Below are 19,162 nucleotides of genomic sequence, written 5' to 3' on the forward strand. Positions count from 1 at the left end.
ATCTATGTTTTATTTATTAATTTCATTATTTGTTTATTGCCTTACTCTTTCAAAGAATGTAAGCTCCCTAAACCCTGAACCGTATCAGTCTTGTTTACTTTGAAATGAGAGATTACAAAGGGAAAGATGTATCAAGGGTACATCTGTAGAGTACCCTTGCTATCTGTAGAGTCTGGAGCGTAAGAGATGAAACTGCAAGTTGGAAACAGTTTATAGATAGTTTCGAATGCCCGATATCTATGTAGATATAGATATAGATATACATATACATACACATACATATACATATGTATGTGTATATATATATATGTGTATATGTATATTTGCAGGTAATATGCAGTACAGAAGGTTTTTAGTAATGCTACTGACATAATTCATTCATTTGTTCATTCATTCTTTTAGCAAACGTGCCAAGAACAACATGTTCTTTGATCTTGGGAGACAAAGATGTTTAAGGCATGTTTTCCGCCCTCAAGAACGCCGCAGAGGGCTGCAATTGTAAACACATGATTTAACACAGTGGGATCAGCATTACCTAGGATTGTATTCATAAAGTTATCCAAATATTTATTAACACTAATTCTGCTTGGGCTGATCAGAGCTATCTTTTGCACCTTTGAACTGCAGTTTTAATAGCAGTTGCTGGAAACTATGAGCTATTTTTACCAAGAGTAAATCTGGCTTCATATGATACCTAAACCTTTCCTCCATCCCTTCCTTTTCCCAGTTTTATCATGCCCTAGAATATCTCCTTGTGTTTCTGGGGTGGTAATAGTGCGCCTGCGCCTGGGGGTGCGCCTGCGCCTGGGGGTGCGCCTGCGCTGTGCCGCCATCAAGGGCAAAGCCAGGAGCCAGGACTAACACAAGGTCAATGCACCTGCAGGCCTGTGACGCAGGTTCTGCTCAGTTGAGACCCAGCGCGGCGCCCACCTGGCGCAGCGTTTCCACCTTGCTCAGGTTCTGGCGCCTAGGGAATTTCATGTCACAACGGCTGCAGTCGTGGTTAAGAATCGTAGGTGAGCCCATTCCTCCTCCCCGATAGCACAGAACATTGCCGAATGGTGTTCAGTCTCTACCCGGGCACTCGGCTTGATGTTCTAGAATACTTTTTTCCTTATGGAGAATAATAAGACTGTGAAACTTTGTGCGGTCGGGTTTCTGTCTGCAGCCGGGCACCCCCAGCTGCACCAGTTCTTTCTCTCGCAACCTAGCTGCCCCTTAGTTCTGTCTCTGTGTATAAATCCGTGTGTGTGTGTGGTGTGTGTGTGTGTATTGTGGTGGTGTGGTGGTGGTGGTGGTCGTGGTGGTGGGGCAGGGATGTCAATCTTTGTTGCTAGGAGCGTCTTTGCAAACCTAAAGATTTAAGTTTTCATGCCTGAGAAAGAGGTTTCTGTCAGGTGCGAGTCCTCAGAATCATTCATGTTCTAATGCCAGTGGATACAGGGACTGAGGGGTGTCCGGGTGATTCTTCTTACAGTACAGTTGAGCCTTGAGCGAAGCGGGGCAGGGGGTTAGGGCGCACCTCTCCCCAGTCAGAAATCCCCATATAACTTCAAACTCATCCAAAATTTTACTATAATGAAAAAAGTCTGCGGGGAAGGGGGTTAGGGGCGCACCCCTCCCCAGTCAAAAATCCCCATATAACTTTAGACTCATCCAAAACTTTACTATAATGAAAAACGCCTGTGCATAAGTGGACCCGAACATTCAAATCCGGGTTGTTCAAGGGACAGCTATGATCTAAAACTAGACTCTTGCCCACACAAGATGCCCAGCATACCCTACTGCAAACATTAACTGTTTTCATTTTGCTTATGTCTGGATTTGTCCTGTCTTTACTTTCATATATTCATTAATGGAATATAAAGATATCCAAAATTAGTTTTTAGACTGATGATATTTTAAAAAATTGATTATATTATGACTCTGTCCATCTTCTAAAGTCAATGTAAAAAGGGGAAAAAATACCCATAAAAACTTTCCATATAATTCAAAAGGTAAATAAGAAAAGTGCATGAAATCTTAAAAGGTTTCGAGATAGAGATTGTGGCTTTAAAGCCCTGTTGTCTGACCTGATCTTGTTCTATCTGCGTGCCCAGCCCTCTGTGACAAGAATAATCTAGATAGTCCTTCTATTTATTTTTCTCTCTCATTTTTTCATAGCTTTCGTAATGTTTAATGAATTTAATAGAACCTAACTCATCTCTTCTACAAAATGTTTTAAATTGCATTCTTCTGATTTATAATTGGGGTTTGAACCCTGCAATTACCACAATAGAGGAATCAGCTCTTTAGTTATGACTATAATAATAGATATTTTAAATAGTAGAAATAAAGAAGCCCCGTGTCAACGGGTTTTTGCCTACCTGTTTTTCAGAATATAAAAGAAAGTATTACATTTGTCTGATAAATATTTTTCTTCACAAATATTTTTCTTCACAATGTATTTATGGTAGAATTCCTTTGCTCCTTTTACTTCCAACTCTATCTGCATACTTCTTAGATACCTTGAATTATTTTATCCATGTCTCTAAGATCGCCTTGGAATCCTGTCATCTGCGAATTACATTTAGCCTCTACGCAGTTAAATCTGTGTGTTTTTAGACTATTATAAATGTCAACAAGTATCTCTGAGATATCACGAAAGTAGTTTCTTGTATAGATCGGAAGAATATATTTTGCTGGCCTAAGAAATCTATGGATGCTCTAATTATTGTTTATTAGGACAATGAGGGACTTTAGTTACTAATATTTACCTGCGGTCTATAAGCCAAGCATTCATTCATTCATTCATTCATTCATTCAGCACCACCTGTGAGCTCCGTAGAGTTCCAGGCTCTAGGAAGGGAATGGAAATTAAACTAGGCCAGTCCTTGCTCTTAGTGATCTCGTAGGGAAGGAGTAGAAAAGAAATGAGCAGATATTAAATGAGATGGTTCTGGAGAGTGCTAAATGCTGTGAAGAAATAATGAAATGATAAAGATTTCTGAAATCTGGTATCTAAGAAGTTATCATGGGAGACAAATGATGGCGAGCCAGCAGCGTGAACATCTGAGAGAAGAGCATTCGAGGCAGAGGCAGTAGGCTACCAACAAAAAAAGACAGTGGAATGGGAAATTTATTTCCAGTATCCCTTCTGTTAGCACTCGAGTATCTGATCTTTTGGCCTGCTCACAAGGACCGCTGCCTCTCACAGATCCTGAACTTAAAATGATAATTCACAGACTAGAATTTTGGGCGAAATCCAACCAAATGAAATGTGACTGATAGGAATGTAAAGTGGTGCATGCAAGTTCACAGACGCCCTTCCACAGCACAAAATGATCCCCGTGTGGCTTGGCAGCGGTTCACATGAGAACAATCCAGGCCTTCTAGCTGACCGCAAATTGGAGCTTGCTCTTTGCTGTTCCTGACTGGCAACAAAAAAAAAAAACCAGTGTGTAGACATGACCCTTAGTCAGATTTATGCCCAATTTAGGGCATCATTAGAGCTGTCCAAAAATGGAGCAGCTTGTTTGGCAGGTAGAGAAATCTCCATTGCTTAACTTATTAAGAAAAAGAAGAAAGAATGAGTATCCATCAGGGTTTTTGGAGAAAGAGAATTTTTTTTTGTTTGGAGCCCAGTTTAAGACACTTTCTGGTTTCTGTGATTCTGTGACTTGTTTCTTTCGTTCTAACACAATTTTTTTTTTTCATTTGGGGATATTTATAGGTGGTTAAGAAGGAAAAATAACATTGGTATATAAGATACATGGCGAGGTTTATCAAAACTGTAGCTTATAATGACATCTCTCACAATAGTAATCCTAAATTGTAAATTCATAGACTATAATTTTTAAAAGAATTTAGATTAAATTTACAGTATCGTCTTTGGCCAATTACAGTTATAAAAATAAAAATAAATGAACACATCTTGGCTTCGCCATGTGTTTACTGTGTAACACAGATAATTTATTTTTCAGTTTCCTCAAAATGAGGATAATAACTTGTATATGCCTGAGAAGATTGTTATCGGAATTAAATTAATTGGTGTATATAAAACAGAGCAGTACCTGGCAATATTGTAAGTGCTGTGTGAGTGTTCATCATTATTATTAGATGTAAACGTATGCTCTATTCTGCCTTCAGGAATTAATGACCAAGTTAATCACTGAAACACCCGAGCAGCCAATCCCGTTTCTCATTGACCATCTTCAGTCTAAACAAGGAAATCGTGGGCAGCTTCAAAGAACTTTATCTGGATCTGCAGCTCTCTGGGCAGAAAGTGAAACATCAGGTAAATGAAAAATTATATTTTACAGTTAAATTTGATATATTTAATGTAAAACTTTACAAAAGTCTTTGTGATTATAATGAGATAAATCTGGGTTGTGACCTAAGATTTAATGTTTTGAGCTGTGACTTCACCTATATGTTCAAATTTGTCATAAAATATTCTTGAATTTGAATATATTGTTATGTGGTATGTTTGAAAATATGAGACTTTGTATATTAAATTTTAATAGAAATAAAGTTCAGATTTTCATGGAAAGATTTCATTATGTATGAATTCAAGCTAATTATTCTAAGTTGTACTTATTTTTTTTCTTTTTATGAAGGATTTGAATTAAATGCTTATAGCTCCTTTGCAGCATGCAAGAAACTAGGGTATGAGCTTTGGACGTACAAGAGAGGGGACTCTTGGTTTTTCCTGGCCTTACTTTCTTGCGTGTAGATTCTAAGTAGCAAAAGTGTACAGGTATGGACTCTGGTTTTGTAGGCACAAAGATGTTAAGGCAGACCAGGTGAACATTTATAAGCCCAGTGGAGCTCACATTAGCCCATATTTATCAATTATAGTTTCTGGAGAAAGAGTCATATATTAAACTCTACAGCTTTAATCAGCACACGTTTAGTGTCTCACGGTTTCCATAGATCAGAAGTCTGTGCACCATTTAACTAGATCTTTTGCTGAATCTCACAAGTCTGGAAAGCAAGATACTAGCTAGGTTGCATTGTTCTGGACTCTGGAATAAGAACCTGCTTCCCAGTTCATTTGGGTGGTTGGCAGAATTAACTTCCTTGCAGCTGAATGACTCAGGTCCCTGTTTTCTCACTGAATTTCAGCCCTGGGTTGCTCTCAACTTCTAGATGCCACCTACAGTTTCTTGCCATTTGGCGCTCTCACATTATGGCCACTTACTTCTTTAAGACCAGCAAGAGAATTTCCCTAATTCAAGTTTAATACGATGGAGTCCTATATCACAACATAATTGGAGTTTTGACCTCCCATCACCTTTACCATATTCTATCGGTTTAAAGCAAATCCAACATCTTGTCTATACTCGAGGGGAAAGAATTATATAAGGCATAACATCAGCGGACAAAATCATGGGGACCATCTTAGAATTCTCACTAGCACAAATACTTACTGATTCACTGTTTAGAGAGAGCGAAAGAGGGGAGGAGATTATTATGACTCCCAGATTGCGTACTTGTGTAAAGGCATAAGTGCTCGTTTCATAAAGCAAGACAGGAACACAAGACTAAATTTATGGAGGACAATGAGTCCAGTCCTACTGATGAACTTGAATTTCTGTGGGGCATTTTAGTGGATAATTCTAGCAGGCAGTTAGTATGAGTCTAAAATTCTGGGGATAGGTCAAGGCAGGAGTCGCCGATGAGATGTTCAGTACCATACACAAAATCATTAAAACCACGAGAGCAAAAGGGTAGAAGAAGTGGTTCTTCTATCTGTAGACTGAGTGAGGGGGCTGGGACAAGGCCAGTGGGAAATCACCTCTGATGCCAGAATTTTGTGTGCTTATTAAGAAGTGAGGTGGTTTGCTGAGGACACACGGATAGGGGAGATCGAAGTGAGCGATGCCAGTTGTGAAAAGTCACCAAGAGAAAGGACAAAAGAGTTAGAAAAAGGAAAATAAGAAAGGACCGTCAAGCAGTTCTGGGGCCTATTTGGAGTTGAACGAATGACTTAATCATGGAAATCATTAGCAAGATGGCGATTTTTCCCTGATGGTGCCCAGAAGTGCCATCAGAGGAGGGGAGGAGAGAACACAGTTAGAATGACTGACAGGACTGTGATCGTGCCGCGGTCCGGGTGGAGGGTGGAAGAACAGTTTTGCAGAGGAGTTGACTTTGGTGAGCAAATCGCGCAAGTGATCAAAGCACGTGGTCTGGCCTGAGAGGGTAGTGAGCAAGGAACGAAAAAGGTTTAGACATAAAAGCAGATCGGAGAGCCAGAGGCCTGTCGGAGGCCAGTGTCAGCGCAGGTGCCGTGAAGGTGTGAGAGCTGCAGCAGGACAGCAGGTTGTGCCGTTTGAGACTTGGGGGCTGGAATGACTCTAGACTATGAGAAGATCCTGAGGGTGGCCCCGGTTTCGGAGTGCCCTAAGCACCGGGGAAGTCGAGCTCTTCAGAGTCAGGGACCAGGAAGTGGGAGGCTTAACACATGGTTTGTCCCAGGAGGTCACTCGCCAGGGTTTTATCCAAGGTGTTGCCAGGTCAAGGGAGATAGTGCCAAGGTCTGAGTGAGGCTGTGAGAGTGCCCGGGGGCAGGAGGGTGGCCGTAATGAAGCGTGGCGAGTGGCATGGATGGCAGCATGAGCCCTAAGATGGGAGGGGCTTTCAGCCTAATGTCGGTGGACAGGGGGAGCCCAGCCTGTGGCCAGGGCCACGTGGAGGGATGCGCGCCCTCCGTTCCGGAAGCGGCAGGGGACTGGGCTCTGGTGGGAAGAAGGAGGTGGCTCTTAAGACGGGAAAGCCCGGATTCAAGGGTGCAAGAGTGACTGTTTACTACAGGGTGATCAGTGTTCCAGAGGGTAAGGGGGAAATATTTTGGAGGGAAGAGTATGCCAGAAGGGAAGAAGGAAAGCCCAGCATAACCCTTTGGTGTGAATGGAGCTGAAGAAATTTTAATTCGGGTGACAGTAAATAATGCCGGTTTAAACCTGGACTTGTCGAATTGTTTCTTTTGGCGCACGTTCTCATTGTCGAGAAAATGTCTCAGCGTTCAAAGTATTTGGGTGTAAAACCTTTCAAAAGTCTGTCATTTAATATTGTTGTGGAGAAACCTGAAAGCAGCCTCAGTTTTATTTCTTTTTAGATAGTCTAAGTATTCTCCTTAAATACTTATGGGATTTGTTTTTGCTTTATTTTTGATATTCAGAAGTTTTACCGAAGCACATCTAGGCGTTGCTTTCTTTTTCTAACTTGTCATTGTATGCAGAGAATCCTTCCAGTCAGCAAACCCAGCTCTTAAGCCTACGACAGTTTTCTTGTGTTCTTGCTTGTTGCTTCTATTATATTTGTTTTGATTTCTTCTTCCGGAAAATCAGCTATGTGTAAATTGAGTGTTTTTCACCGTTTTTCATTTCTCTCATTTCATTCCACATGTATTTGCCTTTCTTTATTGACTAACTTCTGGGGAGACTTATTTGTCAAGCGTGTTTTCTGTGTCGCTGATTCAATTTTCTGCAGTATCAGTTTTCTCTTTCTGGCTTTGAACACAAATTTAAATGTTGACATTGCATTTCAGTTTCCTGTCAGTGTTTCCTTATCTACTTTTTTTTTATTCCTGGCTGTGGCTGTATTTTTATCATTGGTTTGGTTAGCCTATATCTTCTCTATTTCTTTTTGTTTTGTCGAATCCATTTTCTGTCTGTTTTTATTCGGGAGACAAATTTGTCACATTCTAAAATGTGAAGGTTTTTCATAGTAAATCTTTTCTAAAACTATGAATTTCCTCTGTATCTTGAACATTACATTCTTGTTTTTTATTGAATTTTTTTTTCTTAAAGTGGTTTTTTTCCTATATATTTAAATTTAAATAAAGAGTATTCTATCTAGTTTTAGGTGTATCAATAAATGTGTGGGCGAGCTCTTATTTGTCCCCTCAATATATAGCATGCATCTTTTTGAATCCTTTGAAAAATTGTCGAAGAAACAAGAAATCATGGCTGCTACTAAAATGTCTAGTCTCATTTGAATCCTGTGGGTCTCTGCTAAACTGATGAGTGACTTTCTGTATCTTATCTCTTTTCAATGAACTAAATAAGAGCAATATTATCGCGCGGTTATTTTAATTAATGTGATTTTTTTTTTTCTTGTCAGTAGTGGAGAATTTAAAAAGCCACAAAATCAAATATATCATTCCCCTCTGGCTCCTTTTAGCTTTTATTTGTATCATGAGATGCTATATTTTATAAACAAGATTCTTTATTCCTTTAACTATATTGCATTAGAAGAAATTGTGGTCCTAGGATGGATATAGAAAGAAAAATTCTGATAGATTGCAAAACAACATAAGGAGGTAACTCTGAGATAGGGGCAGTCATTGTGGATGTCTGGAAGTCTTTCAGTATTTTTCTGATTGGCCCATCTTTTGTCTTAATCCTATCTACTGAAATACCTCCTGGCTTCTGGCAGAACATACACCACTGTTTCTCTTCCTAGGTTTTTAGACTATTTATGCTGCTTTTGGAGGAAGAAAAAATTGGATTGTAGCTCGTTAAGTGCAACCTTATGAGCATTTGAGGAACCCACATAATGTATCGTGATGTCTGTTTAGTATTTATAAGTGGGTGGCCAGAGAAAGGTGTATGAATCATTCATAAAACTAGAATAATTTGAAAATGTGTAAACATAACCAAGAAGACAGAAGGAAACTGTCCTTAAGAAGAATCTGTCTTCGTAAACAAGAAGACTAAGAGAAACTTTCTAAGATGATGAACTCTTGGAAAGATCATTTATTTTGGATGTTGGTATGACATTGACCACTTTTGAAGGGGAACTATAACCTTCAACAAAGTTGGTTGAATTAATCTTTCTTGCATGGAGAAGTGGAAAAAAATGAATGCTGAAATTTAGTTGAATATCATTGGTTTTATATGTCGTAGTGAATAATGGATGAGCTAACAGCAGTGAGTAAATTTTACTTAAATGTTAAGTTGTTTTTATTTACAACAGAATACAATGTTTTATTCTATAACATCATTTAAGGAATGTTATTTTAAGTAATGATAATCCATGCCTAAAAAGCCTTTCAAGTAATTTCACATTTTAACATGGTGTCAATTATATTAATATAGAAGCTGATTCATGTCAAACTCAAAACTAAAATTTACAGGGGAAATCAAGCAAGAAATACTTTTGAATATTAGCATTATTTTTTATATAAGGTGACCTATATGTTTTGCTGAGTATATCTGATGACTTCATATATTTAGTTTTTCATCAATTGTGAAATCACTTATCGAATTAATATATATATATATTTTTGTTTTAACAGAACTTAAAGGAACAAGAAGGGATTTCAGAAGCTACGATAAGCCTTGGCAATTAAATGCAAAGAAGCCAAAAAAGTCAAAAAGTGACCTTGCTGTGTCTAATATTTCTCCACCGTCACCAGAATCCAGATCATGTAAGGAAGTTTGTCATTCAGAAATTACTTAGTGTCTGTAAGTCTGTGTTATTAAAAAAATGAAGAAAAGGTAAGAATTGAAGCCAAACTTTGAATCCAGTATTTCTGGCTATTAATACAAATTAATTTCATATTCACGTCAGTGTTAACATTGAGCTTTATTTACATCTACTCATTCATACCCTTAAGCCTGTGTAATCGAGTGAGACCTTTTCGAGTGTCATCTTTTAAGAAAGTAAGTTCCCTGGAGTGGTCCCCTTGCCTCTCATGATCAGTGGCAGCATTTTGTCATATTCAAAGCATCACCAGCCCTGTGTTTAATAAAGTATGTGAAAGCAAACCAAATCTTTTAGAGAGAAAGCAAAGGAGGTTTGTATTTTAAAGTCAACAAAATTTTATAAAATTCTTCACCCCTGATTTCTCTGCTCATTTCTTCTTACTGAAGCCTGGATATTTCTGTTTTCACTGTAAGTACCCTTTTTCTCTCAATATCCCGTCTCCTCTCCTGCCGCCTCACTAGCCACTGGATTCCCTCCACGCTCTGCTGCCACCCCGTATGTGTGAACACGCCAAATAGCTTAGAAGCCTATAGCAGTCCGTTATTCTTGGAAGGCAGGAGAGCTTGAAAGCAGTTATTACACATCAATATCTTGTACTTGTTACAGAGAGAGAGGTTTAATTTTAATTTCAACAGAGAAAAGAGTAAGTAGAAAATATTTGAAATTTATGAAAAGCTGTCGTGTGCTAACTGGAATCGGAATTTGGGTCATTTATGAAAGTGACTGAAATGAACTCTTAAGTTTATCTAGTGGTACTTGTAACGAGTGTCGTGTCAATCACAAAATTTTTGTGAGAATTATGTGAAGTATTAAAAACTTCAAATGTTCTTATAAACCAGTTTAGTTTATAAAATTAGGTCCCAACATTTTTTGAGTACACAAATTTAAAATTTGCACGTGTTGTTCACAACCATATCCCCAGTAAAGTTCAACATGGTACTGGCTCAATAATTATTTAAATGAATGAATGAATGAATGAATGAATGAATGAAAGACAGACAGAAAGAAAAGAAAGAAATGAACCAAGCCTCATCTCACATTTCCCTTTCCACCTTTGATCAGTCTTTTACTCTCTCTTCTCCCTCCCTCCCTCCCTCCCTTCCTCTCCCCCTCTCCTCCTCCACCCCCATTTCATCCTCTCTACCACTTTTCTTCACACACCCCCAATAATAATCCATAACCTTAGAGACTTACTACTTATAAAGGGGTCCATCCTGCATCTTGTCAACTTGAGGGTAGAATCCTAACGGCTCCTCATTCTGCAGAGCCTTTGCTGCTACGGGATGCTGCCAAGCCATGGAACGTTGCTGGTGGTCTGGCATCTGATGATAGATCTCTTTATGTTCAGGTGACCTACTTTATTAACTGGAAATATATTGTCAAAATATATTAAATTGTTCCTGAAGTAATGGAATATCTTTTGAATATATACTATTCATTAAAGATGCATTAAAGATGCATAGTATAATATGTAAAGCATTACTAAAAAACATAAAAAGACATAACTAAAAAGTCAGAAGAGGAGTTAAAATAAGATGCTAAAATAAAGTATGATTCATCCTACCAAACAAAGACAGGAAAAGAGGAATCGATGAATAAAAAATTTGATTGGAATAATAGAAATCAAATACTAAGATGTAGGCTTAAGTACAAACGAGTCAGTAATTACAGTAAATGTAAAAGTACTAAACATCTCAGTTAACAAGCAAAGATTTTTATGCTAGATAAAAAGTACTGCTTGTTAGAAGACACATTTAGAACATAAAAACACAAACGGTATAAAATACTAAGCACAGAAAAACTTAATGGTTTGGTGCTGTCAGACCAAGTAGAATTCAAGATGAAGGGTCTACTGGAGATAAAGAGGACCCAATAACAAAGTCCCCAATGACATGCAGGGAAAAGTTTACAGAACTGGAGGGAGATACAGACAGATAGAACAAAGAAACCAAAGAATGAGTAAGGATGCGGAAGATTTGAACACCAGCAACCACCTTGACATTTATAGAACCTCTACTCAATGAAGTTGAAATATGTATAATTTTTGATTCCAGAGGGACTTTTTTTTTATCAAGATAGACCATATGCTATACCACAAAAAATGATTGAAAGTACGTGGAGTGTGTTTTCTGCCAAAATGGTGTTAAATTCAAATGAAGTTATAATAACAAACCGAGAGATTTCCTTACAAATATTTCTAATTAGCACATTTCCAAATAACCCATGAGTGAAGAATAAAATCATAAAGGAAATTAGACAACACTTTGAAAAACAAAACATTAAAATTTGGAGGATGAAGATAAAGCAGTGTTTAGGAGGAAATTTATAGCTTTAAAATCCTGAATTGAGAAAAAAAGGCATAAAATCAATTATCTCAGCTTTTACTTTAAGAATATAAACAATAATGACTTAAAACAAGGATATGTTGAGAAAAAATGATAAAAATAAAGTTGAAATAAACAGATAAACAGTACAGAAAAAAATCAATAAATCTATAAGTTGATTATTTGTAAAAAAGAAAAGAGAAAACCCAATTACAGATATTACTAGTAAAAGAGGGGAAAAGACTACAGATTTTGAAGCCATTAGAAAGATAAATGAGGAAATAATTTGAGCAATACCGTTGATAAAACTAACAACTTAGATGAAAAGTATAAATTACTTAACAGATAGAAATTACCAAAACTGATTCAACAAGAAATAGAAATATGTAAATGTCCTATATAAATTTTAAAAATTGAATTGACCATTAAACAGTTTCTCACAAAGAGAACTTCATGCCAAGATGGCTTCACAGGGCAAGTCAAACTTTCGAAGAGGACGTAATACCACATGCAACCCTTTCCCAAAATAGAGGAGGAAGAGAGTCCGTGTTCCAGCTGATTTTATGAGGCCTCCATAGTCCTGCTGTTAAAACAAGGACATTACAGGAAAAGAAAACTGGAGACCAATATCTCTTTATCATCACAGACATAAGATATTCTTATCAGATATTGGCAGTTTTATTGGTAAATTCATTTGGAGGAGACAGTAAATGTATTTTTAACTCATAGATAGAAACTTTTGGTGGAGGTCACAGTGAGTCAGAATTTGATTAATATAATAAAGAATTGTTCCAAATTAGCCCTGCTCAGTATATAGTAGGCTGGTTTGTGGAGTAGCTGCCTCATATGGACCGGTGGAAGTTGCCCATCTGGCATCCTCTTGCACTAAGGATGAACTTTGCCGTAGTGATGTCACAGACTCCTGCTCTAAGATTCTGTCACCTCGTGTGGGTCATATTATGTTGTGGATACCGTTCTGCTGTTTTCCATTTCTCCTGAGGATATATTTTAAAAATGTGTTTAAATTATAGCACTGAGTTTTAAGATTAAGTATAACCTAAGTAAGGGTTTTCAAACCATCAGAAACCTTTAGAGATGTTCTCATCTGAAGACTGTATCCTGGGCTGATTATCTCCAAAATCTCCTTTCATTATTTATAAAAAACATCTTTGAAATCACCCAGTGTACTTGATTAGACCACGATTGTACTGTGGCCTTGGTTGTCCTAGATTTGGTTCCCATTATAAATTGGATATCGATTGTGTTTCAAATCGTCACAAGCTACAAAATATATATATTTTTAATTTTCCTTCGTTTCTCTTGAAATTTGCTGAAGAAAGTCCTTGGGTGTTGTGTCAGTTCTCTATGGTGCTTGATGTAACCTCCCCAAAGCTCAATTATCTTAAACAACAATTTGCAATTTCTCAGGATTCACTGGATTGACTAGGCAGTTCTCCTGCTGGCTTTTTCATGTCAATGCATTCAGGTGGTAGGTCTGCAGTGCTTGGGGTGATGGGCAGCTAGGCATGTCTGGTGGCCATCTGAGAATATTGATAAAGACTGATTCTTTAAAAAAATCTATGCTCTTATTTTGTAACATTAAAAAAGAGAAATCTTGCTGCTATATGGTAATAGCTAGGAAAATTAGATAATTCAATGATACAAATTAGAGAATATATTCAATAAAGGTTAACAGAAGTGTTTTGAAGGATAGGGTACAAACATAGTTTTTTCTGCTTCCTTTTTTGAGTTTCTTTCCCCTATGCCTTGAGTTGATTTGCTTTAGAAAACTGGCTTTAAACTATACACATTCATAAGTAACTTGTTTTTATTATTTTGAAATGCATTGTGGACATATCTCTATGCTAATAAACTTAGATCTAAGTTATTCTCTTTAATAAGTGCATACTGAGGCATAGCGTGAATGTGCCATAATTTATTTATCACTGTTAAAAGACATTAAATTATTTCCAGAGTTTTGCCACTACAAACTATTTGCTGAAATAAACAAATTAATACCTTGCACTTCCCGATAATAAACAACCTTGTGTAGTATATACATAAGAATACATGTTTTCATTTCTTTATTATAATTTATCAGATATAAGATTGCTGGGTCAGCAGGGCAGTATATTTTTTATTATAATAAACATTGCCAGATTATTTTTTTAAATAGGTGGCTGAAAAAATATGTTAACAGTCTGCCTTTCCCATAGCCTTATTATATATATATTTAAAAAATTATTTACTTTTATCAAAACAAAGATATATGTAGTTTAAAAAGCAAAGTAGAATGTGCTATAAGGCAACAGTGTTCTTCCCCTGTGTTCAGCTTCTGATGTGGAAACACTTAACTCTTTTAGGTGTTTCTTCTGGTGCACAAGTCTGCGTATCTAAACAGACAAGGTACTTACGTGGTTCCCTTTTACTTTAGATTCGAGGCTTTAACTTTTGACCTCTTTCTGAGACCTGTGCTTTGTACCTCAGCCCCCATCTCATCCTCACACTGTAGTCATGCAGATCTTTCAAACGTCGGTTGAATTTAGACTCTACATTGTTGTTAGTGTGACTATATTAATTAGCCTTTTTTTCACAGTAGACCCATAAGAGGTCCAATGATTAATTTGTTTCTAGAATTAATCATTGATTTTTGTTTTGTTTTTTCTTTATGTATGCATCACTAATGCTTCACCAAACCCTGCCATAAAGTATGAAACGCTCTCATCAAGTGATTCTAATTCCTGTCTCGTTTTATTTTCTATTTCATTTCATCGGAAGGATGTTAGAGCCTCTCTCATGTGGCCTCTGTCCTCTCGCTCCTGTCTTGGCTCCTCGGTCTCCAGCTGTTTTCTCAGCTGTCTCCTTGAGGCCCGTCCTTCAGCGTCATTCTGGGGATTCCTTTTCCTTATTCTTGTGGAGGGTCACCTGTTCCCCGAATCCCGAGTCATTCCACTTTTCGTCTTGGTGGAGCACTTCGACTAGGAGCTTTCTGAAGTCGAGTGCCTGCAAGATAGACTTTGAGTCCTTACAAGTATCTTGATTGGTCCTTGAGTTGGGTATAAAATTCTAAGTTGAAGATTCCAATCTTCCGTTGGAATTTTGAAGGAATTTCTCCCTTGTCTTCTGAGGCCAAGCATTGCTACCAAGAAGTCTGATGACAATTTAATTTGCTATTGTTGTCCCTGAAAGCTTTTAAGATCTTTCCTTTATTGCCCCTGTGGTAAAATTTTGTGATGATATGCCTTGAATTATACTGGACATGTAATGAATTCTTCCAATCCAAAAAACAATTAAGTTTTTATATCCTCATTACTTCATCATTGGTCCTCCTTGATTGATGTTTTAATGTTTAAATGGTCTGAATGTCCACTTTTTTGGGCATCTCTCTTTTCGGGGATTAGATTTCGATATTCTCTAGCTTTCTAAATCCATTTACTGCTCATCAGTTCATTTTGCATCTTCCAATAAAATATGTTGCTATTTTTTGTCTAATAATGTCTTCTCTCCTTGTTCAACTATTTCTTTGACCAAAAAAAAAAAATTTCTTTTACCATAACAATTTTAGTGGGAATTTGACAGAGAGAAATGAAAGTAAATACACGTATTCAGTCTTCTATGTTTTTTCAGAAGACAGCAAGAATGTCTTAGAAATGTATCCTAATTGCCGATGAAGAAGTTAGTGGTTATTTTTAAGCTTCTAATGCATAATACAAAATATACTCTGCTTATGTGTTTTTCTCTAAATTATAGAAATTATTAGTTTTAAATTTGTACCTGACTTTTCTTTTTTCTATAAACACTGTCACACTTCCCTTCTTCATTTAAAACATTTCTTAAAACCCAGCTTTAAAACTTCCTCACTATTTATTTGCTCACAAGAAAACCATTTCCAACATGAACATTTTTATTCTGTACATTGATCTTGATACAGTCTTTCATGTAGTAATAAATAGTAAGTTTTTTTAATCGCTACGTAGCATGCTCATGAAGTAATCATTTTTTTTAAACATAGTGCCAAGGTCAGTAGACCATTCTAAATGGAACTGGAGGACTAAACCAGAAAGCCGTGATTTTGATGAATTGAACCACATCCTTCAAGAGAGCAAGAAGCTGGGAAAAGCCCTCGAGAATCTCTCTCGAAGTAAGTTTAGTTACTTGATTATAGTTGAAATTCCTAACCAATATTACAGTAAAGTATTCATTAACATTGCAAGGAGCGTATTTCCAACATCCTCACCCTCATTCTGTGAGAGGTTGAGGCGTTCTGAGGGCGTGAGATTAGGAGCGAGGGTTGATCTTGCATAGCGCACAGATTCGTGGGAAGGCTGGTTACACGGAGTAGAAGGAGCTGCTATTTGACTCCTGTTTCTCTACAGGGTCCCTGCTACGGAGGTCACATCTACACCTAATAGCATCTTATTCATTCTTCTCTTTCAAACCTTGTTGTTTCATGTCATCTTAATTAATATACACGCCTATTGCCATTCTGAGTTTTTAATGTCTCTAGACTTCTTAAAGGTAGAACTGGGCCAGGTTCTTCTTAGAATCCTTTCAGAGCCTAGCACAGTGCCATGTAACATACTTTTGGTAAAAGCAGTGATTTCTGTATTCCAAGGGCCTAGGTTAGAGGTTTCGCTGTGCCTATGAGATGAATAGCCTCGGGTACATCCATAAACTTCCATGAGCCTCAGCTCTCTCATCTCCAAAGCAGGAAGACACGATCGTATCTCCTTCTTCTGGTAGGCGTGAAGGTCAAAATGGTATATTTGAAGTGAAAACTTTTAAATGTTGTCACGTGTTGTTGTCACGAGAGTACACAATCACAATTTTGATTTGATAAATGCATTCTATATGTGTAGACATACGTATATTCTTTATGGTTTTAGTAGTGACTTCAAAATATACCTATCTTTCTCTGGTTTTTAAACATCTCTCAATTTTAAAAATTAGGCGCCTTTATAGCACGTTAATGCCATGGCCTCACTAAAATTTCCTTTCTATGTCATAGAATATTAAAAACTCTTAAATGGAAAATAGAACACTAGTAAATTCTAGTGGATTATATTATAATATCTGTGTTTTTTTTAGATAGCATAGTTTTACTAGTTTCAAGATTTGTATCAAAGTTGAAATTGCTCCTTTGTGTATTTTGGGAGAAATAATATGTATGTTATTCTTTATATGTTTATATATTGTAACATATTGTAATTATATATATTTACATATTACGTTATAATTATGTACAGAGGGGGAGAGAAAGAGATTTAGTTTTTCATACCTCTTAATTCATAACTCACTAGAGTAATTTTTTTAGACTTTTCTGCAGTAAACTAACATCTCAGAAGTTAATTTGCCTTATGATAAGATTTTATAATTTGGCCATTAGTAGAAGAAACTCTTTGGTTGGGACTCAAGAAAGCACTGCTTTTGGCCAGATTTACTTTTGGAGCAAAAATGATAAAGTGAGTTTTCAGTTTATTACTGTGTTATGTTCATGAAAAGAACCTTATCCTATTACTATGTCAGAGGCTTATGTTAATATGTATAAATCATGATGAGATGCCGTAGAAAATTAATTTTTTTTATATCAATTAGCCTATGGTGAAATTGGTTTCATTATATATCATTTTGTTTAGTTTCAGAAACTATCGGTGATGTTAAGTGAGGACTTACTGTATTTCCCTATCAAACTGTGTTTGCTTTTGAAACAAAATAACCTAAAGCATATCCCCACCTGGATATCCCTCTGCTGTGCTAAACTCAGTATATCTAAGTAGATCTCTTCAAATGTGACCTTTCTTCTGCATGCTCTGTCTCAGGTGGTGGCACCAGTTCACCCAAACTGGAACCCTTCTAGGTTCCTCTCTCTCCCTTACTGTTTATAACTAATTAAGTACCAAATCTTGCTCATTTTCCCTCTAAGATATGTCGTGAGTCTGATTCTCTTCTCCGCCCTTTCTGGGGTCCTGCAGAAGTAGAGTGGAGGATCACAAGGGAGGTTTCTAGTGCCTAGAGGTGGGAATGTAGAGCCTTACGTGCCCGCCTTCCACAGCTAACTGCAGGGGAGGCTGGGAAGTGTAGTCCAGCTCACGTGCCCAGGAGAAATACTGAAATGGTTTGAGGAACAAATAACCAGTCTTGTCCATACTCTTGTTTCTCTCTTAGTGCAGTCAGGCCTCACTGCCATCAGTGTGATGGATCTAGATGAAAACTTGGCACTCACATGTTGCAGATATTCGGTAGCTTCCTAAAACCTCACCGAAGATGCTCCATGATCTGGCCCCTAATCACGTCTTCAGCATCATCTCTCGTGACTTATCAGCAGGGCGTTTCTGCACCAGCAACACAGGAGTTTTTCAGACTCACTGGCGTCCCTCCATTTCACGCATTTGCTTCTGCCGTCTCCGTGCCCTGAAATCTCACCCCAGCTTCCTCCACCGCTTCCATTTCCACCAAGCGAACGCCTACACTTCTCTCCAGGCTAAGCCCAGTCTGCTGCATCCAAGGCGGTTTCTCTGTTGCTGTCCTCCTGTGGACTGGGTTCGCTGCCTCACTTTCTGTGCTCCTCTGCTCTTCTCAGAACACACTTACATGCTACAATCTGCTTTTCACTTATCTCCTGCCTGGACTTTGAGCTCCCTGCAGCAGGCCCACTCTGCGCCTGGACGCCGCTGCACAGAGCTCAGTGGTCAGTGCATGAGTCGGTCGGGATTTGCCGAGTGAGCATCACCTCTGGCTCCATCTCGTCCCGATCCGTCTTCTCTGAGATCGGGCCCCCACTCTTCTTCCGCTGTAGACCCACCTTCTGCTTCTCTGAGTGCAGGCCTCTGATATCAGATGATATGCTTTGGTATTTGTAGACTTAATTTCTTTGGCTTTGTCTGTGGCTTATTTATTGAAGGAATTATGCTTTAAAATAAATCGATACGTGAGTGAGTAGGTAAGTAAATACACTAAAAGAGCAGCAGTGTCTTATTACATGTCATTGGTTGACACAACCCTTGGCTTCGTGAAGGGGTGGTAGGACTTTCAGTGTCAACCGAGCCTGATGCTTTCACTGCTTGTGGCTGTTTCCTCTGAAATGAGGCAAAGATAGGATGAGTATCTTTAGTCCATTCAGACGTTGGTCTATAGGTTGCAGTTCATGCAAAAACACCGGCTAGAGTTTTTCCAAGAAAAAACGCCCAGTCATTGGGAGAATAGTGGACAGATACTTATGCTCCGTGACTGGTAACAGCAATCTGGACTCAGCCGTTTTTCCTTATATTTTAGCAACCCTCTGACTACATTTTCTCTTGCATATTTTGTATGTACCGCTGCTCCTGAGTTTCTATAAACTTTAAAAATATTTTATAAAAATA

At 37.7% G+C, this 19,162-nt stretch overlaps 1 protein-coding gene across 1 annotated transcript in view; it reads left to right on the forward strand.

The window, feature by feature from the left end:
* The window catches only part of CUNH8orf34 (chromosome unknown C8orf34 homolog), a 273,416-nt gene that overhangs the window by 43,125 nt on the left and 211,129 nt on the right, over positions 1–19,162 (forward strand). Inside the window, 3 exon segments of the mRNA XM_039841814.1 lie at positions 4,129–4,276; positions 9,287–9,418; positions 15,814–15,942. Of these exon segments, the coding sequence (XP_039697748.1) occupies positions 4,129–4,276; positions 9,287–9,418; positions 15,814–15,942 (409 nt within the window).

The sequence above is a fragment of the Pteropus medius genome, unplaced genomic scaffold (genome assembly GCF_902729225.1).
Source record: "Pteropus medius unplaced genomic scaffold, Ma_sr-lr_union100, whole genome shotgun sequence".
Taxonomy (NCBI): Eukaryota; Metazoa; Chordata; class Mammalia; order Chiroptera; family Pteropodidae; genus Pteropus; species Pteropus medius.